Source organism: Vulpes vulpes, chromosome 8 (genome assembly GCF_048418805.1).
Source record: "Vulpes vulpes isolate BD-2025 chromosome 8, VulVul3, whole genome shotgun sequence".
Classification (NCBI taxonomy): Eukaryota; Metazoa; Chordata; class Mammalia; order Carnivora; family Canidae; genus Vulpes; species Vulpes vulpes.
In genome coordinates, this window is record NC_132787.1 from 60139487 (window position 1) to 60159697 (window position 20211).

Here is a 20211-nt window from a genome sequence, read left to right on the forward strand (position 1 = left end):
AGAGCTTATAAAAACTGGTGGAGTCTAACCCTGTTAGGAGAATCCTACTTACTCCTGTTAGAGAGTAAATCCCAGATCCCCTTCATCCTGGTCCTCAGGGCTTAGGCTAACTGGAAGACATTTAACATTTACTACCTGTGAGAAACTGCTGGATCATTCCACACAACATTATCTTATTTAATCCTCATAATTTCCCTGTGAAATACTTTGTATGTTCCCCATTCCCAATTCCTCAAACACTCAAGTTTTTTCCCCTACCTTGTCAGCTTTTATATATCCTATTCCCTCCTGGAATGGTCTTATTTCTCCTTTTTTGCCTCATAATCCTTACTTGTCCTTAAGAGCTCATCTCAGATGTTACAACTTCCAGAAGCCTTCCTAACCCTCTAGGTCTGATTCCCCATTGCACACTGTAATCACACACTGTATCTCAATAAGCACAAGAAATTATTCTTAGTCATGTAATATCTGTCGCTCACACTAAAGCGTAAGCTCCAGGAAGACAGGAATGTATCTGTTCCATTTTCCTGTGTTATTTGTAGTTCCAGGCATAGTTCCTTATCCATAGACACTCAGTAAATAAAATGTCTAACTATGGTAAATAGTTATAAATAAATGCCACCTATCGGGAGTTGTATGTTTGTCTACTATCATTTCAAAACCTTCTTTAAGTTACACCATACACAAAACCTAACAGGAAGTATTTCTAAAGGAAATTGCCCAAGAAATTCTTCCTCAGCTCTCTTTCAGTTCTAAATTGGTTAACAATAAAAGTTATTCATTAATCTTAGGTGCTGGCTAGGGTGTGGTACTAAAAAAAGGAACTGAAAGTCTCCATAAAGTCGCCCCAATTTGTGTAAGTGAGCTCTTCAGAGAAGTCCGATGTTTCTGAGTAGCAAGTTTTGAAAAAATTGGTAGGACAGGCTCTGGAGCTATAAATCCCATTAGGAAACCTTACAAAGCACAAAGACAGACGCATGTGGTTTACCAATATTTCTGACTTTCTGCTGGGCTGAAAATTGCTTGTTTTGTGGAAAAGCAAAACTCCACAGCAAGCATCTAAAATGAAGAAACCCCGAACTTTTGAGGAGCAAACGGAATGCATCGTGGACACTTTACTCAAAGACTTCTTAGGCACCACGCTGCTGGTTGCTGACCGGAACCTACGTTGTGTAGATGAAACAGATTCAGGTAAGGCTCCCGGCCTGAGGTCGTGATGGCAGGTCAATAAGAGAAGCTGAGTATGCTTTCTTATTTTGTCTTCACTTCCAAAATGAGAACTAAGCTTTCAGCAATACCTGAACATCAGTAGCCTCCATGAAGGGAAAGATGTTCTCAGGGAAGGGAGATCTTCTGACTATGGGGTTGACAGAATATTGAAGCTGTTCTTGGAAGAGAATGATGCCAAGATTGTTTAAAAGTCTAGAGAACGTTCTCTAACACCCAGATTCCTGGGACTTGCCATCCCCTCAAACTCTGTAACAAATGTAAATGTATTCTCTCCCTCTTAGGAGAGGCTTGCTCTTTTGATGTGGCCATCATTGCTGGTCGCCTTCGGATGTTGGGGGACCAGTTCAATGGAGAATTGGAAGCTTCTGCCAAAAATGTCATTGCAGAAACCATTCGGGGACAGGTAAAGTTGCTGCAGTTTTTCTATTCCAAACACTCTTCTCTTACTATTCTTATACAACTGTAACTAGAAATGTCCTTCGAAAGATTTGGGGGTTTATGTTCATCCAAGGAGACACAGAAGGAGCTCTCTAGTTGCTAGTTCTTCAGGAGCTAATCACAGGTCCAAATGGTATTGAGAAGAAAATCTTCTGGGTGGTCAGCCTTCAGACTGTTCCCATTTGTTTTCCAGCAGAGCGGAGCATACATGGCATAGAGCACATCTGTAGCACTTTGTTCTAGGTAAAGCACTTTATTCTTTTATGTACCTGTTGTAATATTTATTTGGCTGGGAGTGGGCATCTCCCTCTCCCCCCAACAAGGTCCAGCAATGAAATTATCTACATAATTTCAGAACGACAGGCAGACAAGGCAGTCGACAAGTCTGCTGGGGTGAGGGGTAAGTACCTACAGCAACCATCTAGGGCATATCTGGATTTTCATCAGAATGCTGATTACTGGCAGAAGCACTCGGAGTCTGTATTGCTTGTAAAGACCATAGACGATGTCATGTTCTAGAAGATATTTCTGACTAATGTCAACAATGACGAGTAATATGAACTTATCACTTAATACGTGCCAGGCAGTATTCCAAACACTTTGCACTTATTATCTCATTTAGACCTTCCACCCCTCCCTGGGGTGTTATAGAAAATTGTTATTCATCTGTGCATGTAGTGCTATGAGAGCAAACATCTAACCCTTTTGTTCACTGCGGTATCCACACAATTCAGAGTAGTACCTCCTATACGAGAGACCCTCCACAAATACTTTTTGACTGGATATCCATGTAAACAGATAAGGAAACTGAGGAAGAGGGAAACAAGAAATTAGGTTACTCAGTGAGTATTGAAGTTAGGATTTGAACCCAGACTGATTCCAGAATCCTACTCTTCACCATTATGCTTTATTCTGGATGGTGCACCTATTTAGGCAGAACTGTATTATCACTCTTAATTGCTTGCACTAAAGTTTTCCTAGGTAGCAGAAAGCTGAATTTACTTTTATTTTTTAATTAAAAAAAGTTTTTGAAACAGTTCTAAATTTATAGGAAAGTTGTATATATTGTACAAAGAATTTCCCTCTTGAATCATCTGAGAGTGGGTAGCTGATAGAATGTTCCATCATCTCCTAATACTTGCACATTTCCTTTCAAACAAGACCATTCTTTTATATAACCACAGTCTAAGCATCAAAACCAGGAAATCAGCACTGACACATTATCATCTTGTCCTCAGATCCCATTCAAGATTTGCCAATTGTCCCAGTGATGTCACTTAACAACAAAAAGATCTTAGCCAGGGTACCTGGGTGGCTCAGTTGGTTAAGCATCTGCCTTTGGGTCCCCTGCTCAGCAGGGAGCCTGGTTCTCCTGCTTCCTCTGCCTGCCTCTCCCCCTGCTTGTGCTCGCCCATTCTCTCTCTCTGTCAAATAAATAAATAAAATTTTTAAAAAAAATCTAGGCCAGGATCATATCCTGCATTTAGTTGTCATGTCTCTTTAGTCTCCTTCAATCTGGAACTGTTCCTCAGTCTTGCCTTGATTTTTCATGACCTTAACACTTGAAGATTATGGGTCAGTTATTTTGTAACCTTGGATTTGTTCCATGTTTCCTCCTGATTGGATTCAGGGTATGTACTTTTAGTAGGAAGATCACAGAAGGGTTGCTGCGTTCTTCTCATTGCACCTATTAAGTGGCACAAATTTCAATCTGTCCCATTACTGATGTTAACTTCAATCACTTAAGGATAGGGTCTGCAAGACTTCTCCACTGTAGTTAATATCCTTGGTTAATATAGTCAAGTGTTGTTGGAGGTACGTTGAAACCATGTAAATATCCTATATCTCATCAACATTTCAATCTATTCATTTATTTTTTACATCAACATGGACTCATGAATTCCTCCTTTATTCAAAGGTTAAAATCTGTTACTATCACTATTTATTTGGATGCTCAAATTTTCCCAGTTTTGACCAGTGGGAGTCCTCTCCATCTGGGCTGTGTCTTTTTGGCATGCCCCTGTCATTCTGTGGGTACTTCCTTAATTTCTGACAGATCTCTTTGTATTTTCTAAGCCCCACCCTGAAATCAGCCACTCTCCAGGGATCTTTGGTTTCTTTTAATGGAGAATGATATTTGGAAACCAAGATCTGGGTACTCATGTAGATGTCTTTCTCAGCGTGTTTGGCTCTGACAGCCCACACTGACTAACATGGGTCCCCCTACGCTAGATCTTGCTTGGCCCCACCTAATGACTTTTGGATCAGTTTTTGGGGAGAGGACAGAGGAAGAGGAAAAACAAGTCTTTTTTTTTTTAACTTTAGAATTTCCCAGATGTCAGTCATTCAAATAATACCTTCACCACTCAACCAGCTGTGCTATCACATACTTAATATTTTTCTTTCAAATCATTTTGTTTTTCTTTCAACCATTTTGCTCATCCTCAGTAATAATGTCTAAAATCATGGGATGTGATGGGTTACTTATATTTTCTCTACACATGTTACAATAAATAACAAAATAATAAAATAATAGACATTTGTCCATCTACTCCTTAAGATTACCCTAGATACAACCAGTTGTGCATCTGCCATTCTCTAGGAAACTCTTGCAGCCTCTTCTGCTTATTTATCGATACTTCACTGATAAACTATGTCTCTCCCCAGGCAGGAGCTGTACTTCGGGACACAGTAAAATCTCTCAGCCAGGCCTGGTGTGCTCAGGATTCCAGCTTAGCTTATGAGAGAGCCTTTCTGGCAGTATCAGTGAAGCTTCTTGAATATGTGGCCCGCATGGCTCCTGAAATGGCAAGACAGATGGCTGCCCCCATGACAAACATGATCAATGGGAACAATGCCATCCGGGAGTTTGTCCAGGGACAGGGAGGTTGGGTAAGTATGTTGGAGCCCCTGGCTTTAATAGGCATTTGCATTGTTTTTGTACTAATACCTGGGACTCCCAATTCCAGATTCTTTCTGTAAGTTGGAAACCAAGTAGAAAAACAGACCTCCTTATTTTGCTGAAAATGGCAGGTTTTTGTTTTTGTTTTTGTGTGTGTGCCATGGAAATGGCAGCAGTCAGAAGCTCAAGATTATAGATGTTGGACTCCAGAAACATTTGCCTAAAGTTTTAGTTGACTACTAACAGTGTAGAGCTAAATTCTGCTTCCCAGATATAACAGCCTACGAAGTATACTGGTGATAGTGTACTGGGCTCAGCCTGGCTTCAGAAATTCAGAATCATCCCCTGTTGTCTAACCAAAAACAATGTCATCTGCTGCAGTAATAACTATAGGAGAATAAGCCCATATCTTACTAATCATTAGAATATCTGCTCTCATAGAGCATTCCTCTTCATGTCCAGCATCAGCAGAAGCCTTAGTAAGAGCTGCATTCCTGGGAAGTACCTGTAAGTAATTTGTGGTTTCTTGAGGAAGCTCCCTGTAGGAAGATGATCCCTTTGACCGAAAGATATTCATTGTCCTTCCTAGGAAAATCTGGAGAGCTGAAGAAGAGGTGGCACTGTTTACCAGCCTGAACATCACTGCTACTTTGATCGGGCGATTGATTTCTGGCAATTAAAACAGATGACCAAATGCAAAGCTACCTTCTTTTGGACTTAGCTGAATAATTTCTTCTCTACTGATGATGCTAAAGTTAGGAGCAGCCCTCGGAGGTCTACAGAGATTTTGTACTTTCTGCCTTTATGTGAGTTTTAATGAGGTTCCATTTAAGCAAATACCTCCAGATACAAAGTAATGGCTTGTTAGGAGTGGAATTCCAGGTGACAGAACAGGACTTCACTGGAGATAGTTTGGAAAAGGGAGCACATGGTAAACTATTCATTCAGATTTGGCCCTGTCCTTTGGTAAGGATCTTGTCTACTCATTTTGCAGTTTAAAGATCTGGGAGATTTTGGTTGGAACCATGTTATTTTAAGTTGAGAATTTTCTTTTAAATCCCTAGCCTAAGTTTTGTGTTAATTTCAACAAAGCAGAATATTTTATGAATTTTTAGGTTGAAAGCAAAAAATGGCAGTTTCCTCATCTGCCTTTCTACTAAAAAGGCCGACAAAAGATGAAACGACATATTTTTACTGCCACAGGATGCAGGAAGTGCTGGCCCACATCTAGGACAGTGGGGCCATCCCAGATTAGATGAAACTAGCTGTATACCACAGCATTTTTTGAACCGAAAACTGGTTTACATACCCCTGGTGGACCTTATAAATTGCTGATTTCCAGGCCCCGTTCCTAGAGATTCTGATTCTGTAGGGGTGGGCGGAGGCCTAGGACCCTACCTTTTTGAAAACCAGTTCCACAGGGGATTCTTCTGTACATATAGAATTTGAGACCCATTACTTTAGAGTAGGGCTTGGCCAAATACTGCCCACTATCTTTTTTTGCAGATAGGTTTATTGGCATGCAACTACACTCGCTTGTTTCTAGATTGTCTATGGCTGTTTTAGCACTGCAATGGGCAGAGTCGAGGAGTCACAGCAGATACCTTATGGCTTGTAAAATATATTTAATATCTGGCCCTTATGGGAACATATGTAGCTTTAAAGCTACGTGAACATCTCTCCTTGAATTATTTAAGTTCTGTTGCAATCCTGATCACTCATGCCAAACACAACTGTATGTAGGATAACTCATTTTTATTTTTATTATTTTTTTTTTAGAATTTAGTCTGAGAGTGTTTGTTAGTTCCTGCATAGTAAACACTTTCTCTAGAACTCTGAATCAGAGAGCTCTGAGACTCCTAGGTAGTCAGTCATTAGAGGGTATACATTTCCCTGGCCCTACCATAGGTGACTGGTAGTGACTGGAAGCATATGATATCTATGGTATGTGTATCTTGTAATAGTCCTTAATAATCTTATAGGTGAGTAGGCAATCCTCAAGTAGAGACTCTTATATTTATAAGCCCCAAGACTAGACTACCTACCTGATTGTCAAGAAAAAAAGCATTGCTATATCTATTTTTGAAGAGCAGCATTAATGGCTTGGTTACAGTTTGGCTCAAGTGTAACCACATCCCCTCCCTTCAACCAGCCAGCTATCTGCTTCCCCAAATGCATAGAAACAAGGATGTAGGTAGCATTGCTACTATATTTTGACTTTTTCAAGTCATGCTCTTTCCTCTATTTATAGATAAATCACAACAGGTTAGTAATCCCAAATGAAATCCCATGTCTCTATTAATAGAAATTAGTTTTTTTTTGCTACCAAGTTAAGACACTCAATATATTCCTTTGTCCTTTGCATTACTATAAATTCAACATGGTGGGTTTTGTGGTATTTGACTTCTTCTGCGAAATCACTATTTTCACTTTGACCAGTGCTGTTTTGTTCATGAAATAAAATTGTGTCTACACATTTGAACTAATTCTCAGCAAGTGCAGTCTCAATTGAATGACAGAGAAACAAAACAGATTGGTAGTTGCCAGGGGCAGGGCGTGTGAGGTGGGGGGAGAGAGATGAAAGTGGGCAAAGGGTATAAACTTCGAGTTATAAGATGAGAAAGGTCTAGGGATGTAATATACAGCATGGTGACTATAGTTAATAATACTGTATCATATATTGAAAAGTTGTTAAAAGAGTAGATTTTTAAGGAACTCACCGCACACACACACACACACACACACACACACACATACACACACACACGCTCTTTCTTTCTTTCTTTCTTTTCTTTCTTTCTTTCTTTCTTTCTTTCTTTCTTATTTTCTTTTTTTTAAATTTTTTTATTGGAGTTCAATTTTTTTTTTATTGGAGTTTAATTTGCCAACATATAGCATAACACCCAGTGCTTATCCCAGTGCTCATCCCATCAAGTGAGATTTTATTTTTTCTAAGTAATCTCTACACCCAACATGGGGCTCGAACTCACTGAGTTCAAGAGTCACATGTTCCACTGCCTGAGCAAGCTGGGTACCCCAAAACACATCTATTCAGCTAGGTGAGGTGATAGACATGTTAACTAACCTTATTGTGGTAAGCATTTTGAAATATGCATATATAGCAAATCATTACACTGCACGCCTTAAACTTATACAAAGCTACATGTCATCACATCTCAATCAGCTGAAAGATAAAGTAAATGATAAATGTCAGAGGCCAGCAGCCTCCTCTTTGTCTTTTTTTCTCCCACTTAGCTAGAGCAGCTCCCTGTTTCATCCTATATGCCAATAAAACATCAGAATATGAATCTGGCTCCGAGTGTACAGCATTATTTTGAGATTGCGGATATGGTGCCTCTGGGGATTATACCAAATAAATGGGTAATGCAGCTCTGATTTGGATGTTGTGTTTGTTGCTGGGCCATCCGCTTCTAGGCGAGCTGAAGTAGTGGAGTTGCAGCAAGAAGACACTGTAGCCCAGAGATTAAAAATACCTTCAGATTGTCTGATTTTAACAATTTAGTTTTACCAGAGACTAATCATGTGAATTGGGCCAATAATCCAATTCCTTTGTGTCTTAGTTTCCACATCTTAAAATAGAGATGTTTTGGTCACTAATTCATAGGATTGTGGTGAGGGGTAAATGAAACAATACATTGTGTTAAGGGCTTAGCCCAGTTTCTGGAATATCTTAAGCACTGCACCATTAGCAATTTGAGGCTGCTGTGATTTGGGGTTCGTAAAGTTCTAGCTTGACTTTTTTCTCTCCACTGACACTGTCTTTTACAAAGATAAGCCAACCTCTGGCTTTACCTCTCACCTCAATGTGAGTGATTTCTAAGTCTGACTAATTTTCCTTCTTCCTAAATCCACATCTACAAGCTCTGATTCTTCATTTCTGTATACCTTTTTTTATATCTATGCTTTCCCAAACTGCCATCCAGCTAGCTCATAACCTTAGTCATTTTCCCCTGTTCGCTCTTTCCAGTCTTACCACAAAATTAGCCTTTCTCACTTATTCCTTATTTTTTGACCTAATTCTCTCACAAGAGTTTATTACCACTTACCTGGACTTTTGGTAAAACCTCTTAGTTAGGCTGTTAATTGATTGTCCTGTTCCAGGCTTGCCCCATTCCAGTCTGTTCTGTATACTGCCACCAGGTTAACCAAAGCTGTGGTTTCCTTGTCTATTCTTTTGATTAGTTTTTAGATATGGTATAGTTCATTTTGAAATTTTACATACTACTGAAGGAAATGATGAGACTTTCAAAATATTAATTACAAGGGGCCATTTCTTAAAAAAAAAAAAAATATCAAGGACCATTGCTCTAATTCCCATTTTCCTAAGATTTTCCAGTGCAACTTTTGAAGGTGATCGGATACGTTCATTATCTTGATTGTGGTGATGGTTTTGTGGGGTGTACACATTTCAAACTTATCCAACCACACACTTTGAAATGTGTAGTTTACTGTATTTCAATAGTACCTAAATAAAGTTGTTATTTATTTATTTTTAAAACAAAACCTTCGCTGGTTTTTCACTGCCCGTCAAATAAAGCCCAACTTTTCAGCCTGGTATTCAAATTCCCTCAGGGTCTGTCTCCACCTGCCATTTCTAGCCTTTTCAATCAGGACTCTACATAACCAAGGCTTGGTCAGATTGAGCCACTCACTCAGCTACCCTCTTCCTATTGTTCTCTCTCTCTCTCTCTTTTTTTTAAATTTATGATAGTCACAGAGAGAGAGAGAGAGAGGCAGAGACATAGGCAGAGGGAGAAGCAGGCTCCATGCACCGGGAGCCGGATGTGGGATTTGATCCCGGGCCTCCAGGATCGCGCCCTGGGCCAAAGGCAGGTGCCAAACCGCTGCGTCACCCAGGGATCCCTCTCTCTTTTTTTTTCCTAAAGATTTTATTCATTTATTTTTGAAGACACAGAGAGAGAGGCAGAGACATAGGCAGAGGGAGAAGCAGGCTCCATGCAGGAAGCCCAATGTGGGACTTGATCCTGGGACTCCAGGATCACACCCTGAGCTAAACTCGCCCCCCCCCCCCTTTCATATTGCCTCTCCTCAGGCTCTTTGACAAATACAGGGCCTAACTCAAATGCTGCTTCCTCCATGAAGGCTATCCAGGTAACCCAAGTCAATGTGATCTTTGCCTTCTCAAAATTTTGTTTGCATAACATTTATAGCTGTACCACAAGTGGCCTTAAATTATAGCTATTTGTATACTTAACCTTCCTCACAAGTATAAGAGGTCCTTGAAAGAAGATAATTTGTTGTATACACCTGTAGTGCACCTCTTCCTGTTCTCTAGCATATATCTGGATCTCTTAAATATTCATTAAATAAATAGATGAATAGACTGAATAAGCAATCAAAAGGAAGATAAGACTTCTAGTTTAATTTTCTTTAAGATTTTATTTATTTATTCATGAGAGACACACAGAGAGGCAGAGACATAGGCAGAGGGAGAAGCAGGCTCCCTGCAGGGAGCCCAATATGGGACTCGATCCCAGGACCCCGGGATCATGCCCTGAGCTGAAGGTGAGCGCTCAACCACTGAGCTACCCAGGCACCCCAAGACTTCAAGTTTGATTATATTTTGAACAAGATGCCAAAACCCCACCAAGAGTCCCAATTCTGTTTTAAGAAAAGGTACATTGTGTCGATTGCAAACTATCAGTTGACTTTTGCCTTCTGAGGGTTGTTTCCGAAACCAAAGGCAGAACATGATTCCCTGTGGAATGTAGGAAGCTAACTAAGAGGTTCATAGCCGATGACCTGAGATTGATGAGGGCTCAGAATGCTGTAGTGACAAGAAGCAACTGTGACCAGAAGCAATCGTGACAAGAACATGGGTAGGGGACTTTCCTGGTGCCGGTGATGTAGAAACATGAGCAAAGCAACAAGCTTCATCAGAGGTGTTTTAGAATACTCTTCTGTGTCCGTTTATAGAAGGGAGAATGGATGTATTCTGGAGAGGAAGGAGATCATTTCTTCCCCCAGCCATCACAGCCCTGCAGGATTGGACTCTGCCTCAGTGGCGGTGGCCCCATTCCTTCCCCAACAATGGCCCTGCTGCTTGGGCAGCAGCACTCAGGCAAGTGCTCTTTGCCAGGTTCCCGGGGCCTCCCTGCAGGGAAGGCCCATCTGCTCCTGGCATAGTGAGAGTGCCCAGCCAGAGACTGGTGTAGACTGTGCCAGGCAGGAGACCTAGAGTCACTGATGTAGTGAGTAAGCAAGTCAGTGTGCATCTCTCGCCAATACCTAACCGTGTTATATAGCACACGCTTTCATAACAGAAACAGGTTTATTTTAAGTGTGCTTAAGACCACGTGAAGTGTTGTGGCTTACACAGATACATACAGAAGACACTAGCACTGCCTTTGATAAACTTAACCCTCTAGGGGGAGGGTTATGTTTTTTCTTTTGAATAAACTCTTTTAAATAATCTTACGGGAGACTAGGAACATGTGAAAAAATGAAGAAAACTTCTATAGCTGAATATATAGACTTGATCCTGAGAGAAGGCCAACTAAGTAAGAGAAGGGTGTGGTGAGATGGCATTAGGAGCAGGGTTTTTGAAGAAAAGAGTAACCAGGCTTTACAGCTTTATTTTCGTCTTGACGAAAAGTAGGGGAAAGGTGAGAAGTAGCAAAAGAGGTGGCGATAGAATGAGCAAGGCCTGTGGGTAATGTGGCTAGGTAGTTTAGAAAGGGACACATGGGGAGGGGCGTGGTGGCAAGTGGAAGAATCAGGACAGACGTGTTCCCATAGACCATCAGTGATTACTTTGGGTCTTTAGCATGACAGTAGAATTTTAAGAACTTTCGTGGTTTCTAGAAGCCTTGGTTCCTAGGAGATGGTAGCATGGGGTATAACTGAGAGCCTGTTGCTACAGAAACCCACATGTGCAAAAGTACAAAAGGGGACAGTGGTCAGCAGGGGAATGGACAAGACTGCTTGAGTCTACCGGATATTGAGGAGAGAGGACAAGTTGGCCCTGGTGACCAAGGGGATGCTCACAGGGAATGGAGTATCCCACAGATAACACACAGAGCCCATATCAAATCAATGGCCCTGCAATGTAGAGAAAGGCGGGCATAGTGCCACTACAGCAAAATTGGTGAGTGGCTTCCCCAGGGTGAGATATGCCTTCTTATATAGAGAGAAGAATGTTCTGAGAAACCTGAGAGTATTTCCTATTAATCAAATAATAACTGTCCTAATACTTTCCCCTGATATTCTCTTTGGTTGAAAGATTTTTTTTTTCTTTCGGTCATTGAATTCCAACCATGGTGACACTCATGTTTCCCCTTACACTGCATACTTCCCTCTTCTCGATGTGGGCAACAATGTGATGGTCACTTCTCTCCACTGTCGTCTTCCTTCTGAGCACACAGCAGAGCCACAGGAGGCAGCAGTGAGGTCCTCCTTCCTCTCTCTTCTTCAGGCGCTCATTCACTTTTACTTTCCACTAGAACTCACCTTTGAGGGTTCTGACAAAGTGCTCATGGGTTTTTCACTGCATGGAACTGTCGTGTTCACTCAGGGTTTATGCCAGCCCGGTTTAAATGTTTCATCACAAGTCCATAAATCCTTTTAGGTGCCTACCAGTCTTTGCTGTATAACATGCTCCCCCTTTGCCAGCTCTTGATCTTCCCACAGGAGATAAATGAGTCATCAGAATCTCTATCAAAAAGCATGATGCTCCTGTTGTCCTCTGGTATCTGTAGAAGGAAGTACAAAAAATTAAGTATAGCAGCTTAGATTTGTTCAAAATAAAACTGAAAAAAAATAAAACTGAAGGGTTTTTTTGTTTTGTTTTGTTTTCTCCTTCACTCTTGTTTTTTGCTTACTTGAGTGGTCTACTCAGGAAATGGTCTTTCAGCTAAGTGGGTTTTTGAGGTTGGGTTATTTCACGATGTTTCTGTATCTTTTGGTTTTAGAGTGGAACAGACTCCTAAGAATTGCTGTTTGCTTTTTAAAAAATTTACAGTTATGCGAAGATAATATTTTTAGATTCTTATATTTGGGGTTAAAGTGCTATGGAGGGTATCTCAGCGAATTTCTCTCTGTCTCATATCTATCTCTATGTCAGCTCTCCCTAAGATGAGACTAAAGTTAGAGATTGTTTTGAAATATGAACTTGAGAAAAAGAGCTTTAAATCTCATTTTATTAGGTCTCTTTTGTTTATTAAATAGTAAAGATCTGGTTTGGTTGGAAGTAATTATATTCTAAGGGGACCAAAACTCTCTCATTAAAATATAGAACATCATTTTCCTTTTAGGGGTATGCTTTGCTACTCTGCAAATGAGCAAGTTAGTTTGGAATGTTTTTTATTTTAATTAGTGATTACATCTTTGTCTTAGTCTTGAGATGCTTTATTACTGGCTAACAGTGCTTTTTACTGTATTCTGGCTTGTTCACTACTATATCCGCAGCCCTGACATAGTGCTTTATATTTAGTGGATAGTCAATAAATTTGTGAACAAATTGATGGATTTTTATGTCTTTTATTCTAATTTAAAGATAGCATAATAATTTTAAAAGACTTTTTAAAAAGCACCCTTGATCCCAGCACTTACACAATTGATTCTTTTCTGCATCACTTACTTAGTCTTCTCCTAACCTTATACATACTTTTATAGAGTTTTAGTTATTGTGAACTTTAGCCTTTGTGCTTTTCAAGTTTTCCTTATATTTTATATGTCTTAAAATAGCCATATTAAACATCACATTAATTAGTGCAACAAAAAGTTCCCCTTTAATGCCAGATGGGGCTAACTGGGGAAATACTATCCTATTCTCAACAAATATTATTGAAGAATTATGCTTAATTTTAATTTATTATGTGGCTCTGGATTGAAATTCTTTATTGGCCTCACCTGCCCATAGAAGGATCCCTCAAAGACTGTTCCTTTCCTGTTGTGAGGAAAATAAAGTGGATGCAGCTTCATAGTGTTTGGAGTCATAATTTCCTAAAGGAAGTTTGAATAATGCAAAACAGAAAGGATTGCTAATATCTTAAATAGAGGAAGCTCTAATGGCACATTTCCCGGTTTCCTTTGGTATTATTTCAGGCTAATTTTGCTAACATTTATGGAACTCCTGTCCTCAAGCAGAGATGATATGCTGATTTTGGCTTGCACTTACTCTGTATGAGACAGTCTTAGGTAGGTTTGTACTCGCTGAGGAGAGGATTTATTCAAGCTGAGATATGGAAGCTTTTTTCTAGAACAGCCTGCCTGTCAAACAAGCCAAAATGCCACGTGTACAGTGTGGCCTCCTGAAGCAATGGCCTTTTCCAAAGCACTCTTTGGGAAAATAGAGATGTCTTCTCTAGACCTGGAAAGCTACTGTTGCCAGCAAGGTAGTCGATTTTACTCTTTCTTCTGTTCCTTATAGTTAACTAGCATTGGATACAGAGGATATTGGGCCAACTTCCTCATCAGGTGCTCTTCGTGGGGCGGGGGCACACTATTCTCCTGGCTCCTGTACAGTCCTGAGATCAACAACACTTCCCTTAAACAGGTCGGCACTTCCCCAGCCCTGGGGAGAGATACAGACTGTCAGAAGCAGCTGACTTTGCTTCATCCAAAAGAGAATTTGAGGACTGTCTGGCAGGCTTAAAACTTCTGAATAAAAATGCCTTGTCTGATGAACAGAAATTTGCCACTGATCACGTGGACAAAGAACTTTGGGGAGAACGGTACAGGTGGAAGATGTCTTAACTCCAAACAGTGCCTGTCTCCCTTTCTGACACTAATTTTGCTGAGTTCATCTGGGACCTGAAGAAACAGAAAGTATTAGCAGGACCTCTGTGTTCATGGAGGAACTGGGGAGAAGCAGACCCAAGCCGTGAGAACTGGCCTTCTGCCTTTTCTCTAGGAAACAAGAAAAAAAAAGGTGAATCTTGCTTAAAGATGATGAAGTGGAAGAGTCTCAGAGCTAAGCAGACCATGTGTTATGTTCTGGTTAGCCTCTTGTTTGTTACAACTTGAACTGTAAACCAGGTTCCTTCCTTGAGAAGGGAGGCACTAGGGCCCTGGAGTGATGGTGGCTTTGTTGTGTGACCACAGAGGCTGGTTGCATACTAATTTCCTCTAGGGCTTGTGACGAAGTCAGTTAACCACAGCCTTCAACATGCTCTGCTCTGGCAGCAGCAGTGGCTTCTTGGTGGTATCTCGGCCATGACATACATTTGACATGCCCTCCCTTAACCCGCTGGTAGACAGCTTCTCTTGGCCTGCAGCATGGACCAAAGGGAAATTCTGCACAAGTTCCTGGATGAGGCCCAAAACAAGAAATCTAGCAAAAAGGAGTTTGCTGATGAATTTCTGGTGAGTCCTATGTGTGACACTCTCAAGGTAGTTACACAGACTGCTTAATTGATGAGGATGGTCCAACTGTCCTAGACCAAATTGCTCTTGGGATAAAAAGTGAATGTCAGACCTTGCAGGGGAAGAAGGGAGAGAGGCAAAACCAGAAGCTCAACTTTTCTCAGTGGCTTTTGTGTTTTTCTCTTAAAAAAACTATTTCAAATGTTGGTTGCTAGTTCTCAGGAGTTTGGCCAGGATTCCTATGGAAGGCTTACACAATTCCAGGTGTATAAGTACTCATATTAATTGACCATCTGGAGTTCCTAGGTACCTGAGTTGAGTTGTGGTTGATGCTTTAATGACTACTTTTATTTTATTTTATTTTTAAAGATTTTATTTATTTATTCATGAGAGACAGAGAGAGAGAGGCAGAGACACAGGCAGAGGGAGAAGCAGGCTCCATGCAGGGAGCCTAATGCGGGACTCAGTCCCGGGTCTCCAGGATCACACCCTGGCCTGAAGGCAGGCACTAAACTGCTAAGCCACCCAGGCTGCTCTCAAATGACTACTTTTAATTAATATTAAGAGGAAAGAAACCAAGATTAACTTTTCATGGAACATGACGTTTTAGCCTCCCCATGGAATCCCATTTGGATGACAAAGGTTCTTGAGGAGCACTGAAACTACCTCCTGTCATATTTCTTTATTTCTTCTTTTATTTTTCTTCTGAGAAGAAAAATGAGCACATGTGTTTTTGTACTAACAGGGTTTCCTTAAGCTTCTTTTGCTTGGAGGGGTGGAATAACAGGGATGGGGGAGTAGACACAAGTGAGGGGTATGGAGACAAATATAGGTGCCAGGTAGCCTAGGGCCAACTAGATCTGACCATCCAGGAAAACACTGCTTCTCTTCTGAGGAGACTGTGGTGACTGATGTGTCAGCAGCTGGGTAGGCCTCATTTGTCCTATAACCTAGCATATCAGAGGACATAGGCTATCTGATAGTACCTACTATGTATTTTGGAATACTTCCAGCTGGTGTTTCAGGGCTATAAGAACTCGAAGCCTTGGGTCTTCAGCTGTGAAGAAGTAGGAAAAACAAGAGAGTTGAAGCAGAAAATCTGAAATCCATGATTCTCTTTCTTTGACATGTTCCTTAATTTCCCCATGTCTTTGTTTTCTAACTTCCAAAATGAGGATGATAATCCATGTCCTACCTGTCTTCACAGGTTGTTGTGATGATTAAATATCAATAATAATTAAAAGTGGGATCCCTGGGTGGCGCAGCGGTTTGGCGCCTGCCTTTGGCCCAGGGCGCGATCCTGGAGACCCGGGATCGAATCCCACGTCAGGCTCCCGGGGCATGGAGCCTGCTTCTCCCTCTGCCTGTATCTCTGCCTCTCTCTCTCTCTCTCTCTGTGACTATCATAAATAAATAAAAATTAAAAAAAAATAATAATAATAATTAAAAGTGTTCATTCATTCAGTAATATTTATTGAGCATCTACTGTATACCAAGTTTGGTTCTAGGCACTGAGGATACAGCCATGAACAAGACCAAACTTCTGTGCTCATGGACCTAATATTCTGGCACCTGATAGTAGATGTGAAAACACTCAGTAAAGTCTTGAGTGATTAGATATTATGACTGAGTGATTATATGTTGTGAGAGAAGCCCCTATGTCAACTCAACTTGGGTAATATTGGGGCATTGTGAAAAATGTACTCTCATCGCCACTGGCCAGGCAGTGAGTCCCTCTGAGTAGAGCTACCAGGGAGGGAAGCAAGGGGGAAGTCCTGGCCTACGTGTCTGTTTAGATATGTGCCTCCCCCTGGGCTATACTCCAGAGCCAAATTCACCCAACACATAGAGGTAAAAAGTGACCTGAGGAGGTAGGGCCAGCCTCTGTCCTATTCCAGTTGTGTTTTTAAAAATAATATAGACTACATCCCCAATATTGTACCTTTTCTTACCTCAGTCATTATAAACTCCCACCAAATTATGGAAGTCACCTAACCTCCTGTTTTCTCTGCCTCTAGACTTGTCCCACCTTCAATCAATTTTCCATTCAGTACCCAACTAATCTAATAACCACAGACCTGGTCATTTCCCCCTGCTTAAAAACATTGTATAGTTCTTTTTTTCAGCTGTTTAAAACTGTGAAATATAATACATAGTTATAAAGTTACATACAACATGTGTAAGTATAATTATAAAGCCACCACCATCAAGGTCACGGACCAGAACATTCTTGGACTTAGGAAGACCTCTGTATATCACTTCTCTGGCCGACCTTGCACCCCGCTCCCATCCCCCACCCCCACCATGTCCTGATCTGCTCTGCCCAAGGAATAATCACTATCCTGACTTTCGTATTAATCACTTCCTTGCTTTCCTAGCTCTTGGTTTCAAGGACCTTGTTTTTGGATGGTGATTAAGTGGAACCTCACTGTTCATTGACTCACGTCCTCCAGTGGAAAAACAGAGTCTTGCCCTCAGTCCCACCTAACGGTTCAGCTGAGATATCGGAGACCTTCATTTTGGGGGAGTTGGGTAGTGGTGAACAGGGCTAGATTGCTTTCTGGGACAAGATCAATACTGCTGTTAACTTGAAGGGCTTTCCATCTGGTCCTGTTCCCTACCCCTCCTTAAGCCCTTTCATCTATTCTCCCAGGATTTGATGTTTTTGAGGTTGGAGGACTGATTCTGTGACACAAGGCCACTGTTAGCCTAAATGGTAGACACTTTGTGGGAATTTTAGGAAATCACCTCTGGTTCCAGGTAGACCATCTGTGTACCCTGCCCCTACCAGGTCAGTGGCTTGGATTTCCGTCTCCAAACTCCCTCTTGGCTGTGTATCTGTGTGCAGAGCACATGGCCCTGCTATGATAGCTGAAGCCAATACCATGTGGCATAGGATATTTCCCATGCCAATGCTAAATTTGATCACGTTCCTATAGTGTGAACTGCCATGAAACTAGTGGAAGGGGGAACCTGGGTGGCTTGGTTGGTTAAGCATCTGGCTTTGGCTCAGGTCCTGGGATGGAGCCTTCATTGGGCTCCCTGCTCAGCGGGGAGCCTGCTTCTCCCTCTACCACTCCCCTTGCTGTGCTCTCTACTCTCTCTCTCTCTGTCAAATAAATGAATAAAATCTTAAAAACAAGAAAGAAAGAAACTAGTGGAAATTTAGTTTAGTGGAAATGCCATGACTATAAGCTATTCATGCATTTACTCACATGTTTACTGAGCGCTTACTATGTGCAAAGCATCATGCTAGATAATGCAATGTCAAAGACATTAGGAGATGTTATAGGGAGGTAGACACTAAATAGCTAATTACCCTAGTAAATATTGAATTGTGATAGTCTTGGTGGTGTGCCAAGGAAGCATCATAGTCATTATCTTATTTATTACTCATTAAAAAAAAAAACCTCTATCAGGTAGTTATGATCTCTGACTCTGGGGATGGAACCTCAGCATATAGTCCAAAAGAAGGGGAAAGCCACATGGCCAAGTGCATGTTATCAACAATCATGAAAAGTTAGAAATAATATAAATGTCCAAGAAAAGAAAAAAATCAAATTACTACCACACATTCGGTAGTAATTTACAGATGAGAAAACTGAGGCCCTGAGAGGTTAAATAATTGGCCTAAGCTCACGCCACTGTTCAGCCCTTGAAGTTTAACCTGAATCCATCATTTCAAAGCCTGTGAAATTAATCCTATGCAATAGTGTCTTGCTTCAGCCTGTAACACTGAGTCCCTCAAAGGGTCCAGCCTGAGAGTAAGTCTCCAGTTAGTATAGTCTCTCTCTTTTCTTTCTTTCTTTCTTTCTTTCTTTCTTTCTTTCTTTCTTTCTTTCTTCTTTCTTTCTTTCTAGAGAGCGATTGAGTAGGGGTGGAAGCAGAGAGAGAGAAACTCAAGCAGACTTCCCTGTCAGCACAGAGCCTGATGTGGGGTTCAATTTCATGACCCTGCAATCATGACCTGAGCCAAAATCAAGAGTCTGACTGAGCCATCCAGGTGCCCCATATTGTCACTATTCTTATAAAACAATATTATTGCAAGTTAAAAGAAAATAAATTCACCTTAGTACCAATATCCCAACAAATACAGTCTTTTTGGAGGGGAAATTCTAGTTCTTGTCCATTTATATGCTGCCTTTTACATTGTTGCAGTGATAGCATAGATACAATTTGGTATTCCCATATTTTCACTTAACATTATACCAAAATTATCATGTTAATTAAAATCTCTATTTATGGCTTTTGATGCAGCATAGTATAATGAAATAGTAATATTCATAATAATTGCTAATACTTCCATATTTCTCATAGAAACTGTTCTAAACACTTTCATGTATCAACTCAGTTAATCCATTGAGGAAGGTACTATTATTATGTTCATTTTACAGATGAGGAAACAGAGAGGTTAACTGACTTGCACAGGGTCAGAGAGCTAGTAAGTGGTGGAACAGAGACTCAAGTTCAAGTAGTCTTGCTTCACCATTTATATTTATAACAACTCAGGCATTATATAAACCTGAGTTTGCATTTAGGTTCTGCCTATCATTAGCCCCGTCACCTTGAACAAAATCATTTAAAAGTGGGAATAAATAAGCATTCACATTACAGAATTGCTGTATAGGAAATGGAATAAATATACACAATGCCTGATGTGTGGTAGTAATTTGATTTTTTTCTTTTCTTGGACATTTAGATTATTTCTAACTTTTCACGATTATTAATAACAAGCAATAAATGCACTTGGCCATGTGGCTTTCCCCTTCTTTTGGACTATATGCTGGGGCTCCATCCTCCAAAGTGTCCTTACTGGGTCAAAGAGTCTTAGCATCTGATTGGCAAAGTATTGCCAACTGCGGGTTTTTTGTTTGTTGGTTGGTTGGTTTGTTTGTTTGTTTTTTGCAAGTAGACTCTTTTATTTGAGATTCAGAGGTTTACGCCTTTCTATGGTAGGAAGTTCCGTGGAGAAAGCTCTATTGAACTCGGAAACACATGCCGTCTGGTCCTGCAGCTGTGCACTCTTTTCTCACACAGCTTCTGACAAGCTTCTAACATAAGGGAGTCAGAGGCTAATTCCACATGCAGTGTGGAGGCACGAGGGAGAGCTTGGGTGCTCAACGTTCAGAAGTGTGGCTTGAAGCCAGCTTTCAACTAGCCTCTCTCTTAGGAGAGATCGAAGCAAACTCCATTCGAGGTGAGGAAGTTTTGTGAAAGTGCTGTATTCAGCCTGGAGACGCAAGCATTCCAGGTCTGCACGAAGAGACTTGCCTCTCACACCATTTCTGTCAGGC

General features: G+C 40.9%; 2 protein-coding genes across 4 annotated transcripts in view; both read left to right on the forward strand.

Annotated features, from left to right (window-relative positions):
• The first annotated feature begins 820 nt into the window (after positions 1 to 820).
• On the forward strand, positions 821 to 7053 carry BCL2L15 (BCL2 like 15). The gene is made up of 4 exons (XM_025994602.2): positions 821 to 1191; positions 1512 to 1633; positions 4336 to 4560; positions 5160 to 7053. The coding sequence occupies exons 1-4, from the start codon at positions 1065 to 1067 to the stop codon at positions 5175 to 5177; spliced, it is 492 nt and encodes a 163-aa protein (XP_025850387.2). The 5' UTR covers positions 821 to 1064; the 3' UTR covers positions 5178 to 7053.
• The window catches only part of PTPN22 (protein tyrosine phosphatase non-receptor type 22), a 72774-nt gene continuing 57876 nt past the window's right edge, over positions 5314 to 20211 (forward strand). The window contains exon 1 of one of the 3 annotated variants that reach the window (XM_072766839.1): positions 5314 to 5376. In XM_072766839.1, the coding sequence (XP_072622940.1) occupies positions 5314 to 5376 (63 nt within the window). Of the gene's footprint in view, positions 5377 to 14694; positions 14918 to 20211 lie in introns of those variants that run through there. The other 2 variants (XM_025994601.2, XM_072766838.1) reach the window with 2 other exon arrangements.

Coding starts and splice junctions, on each gene's coding strand:
- BCL2L15 (XM_025994602.2), top strand. CDS start 1,065: ATGAAGAAACCCCGAACTTTTGAGGAGCAAACGGAATGCATCGTGGAC. Junction 1,192..1,511: donor TGTAGATGAAACAGATTCAG/GTAAGGCTCCCG, acceptor TCTCCCTCTTAG/GAGAGGCTTGCTCTTTTGAT. Junction 1,634..4,335: donor CAGAAACCATTCGGGGACAG/GTAAAGTTGCTG, acceptor GTCTCTCCCCAG/GCAGGAGCTGTACTTCGGGA.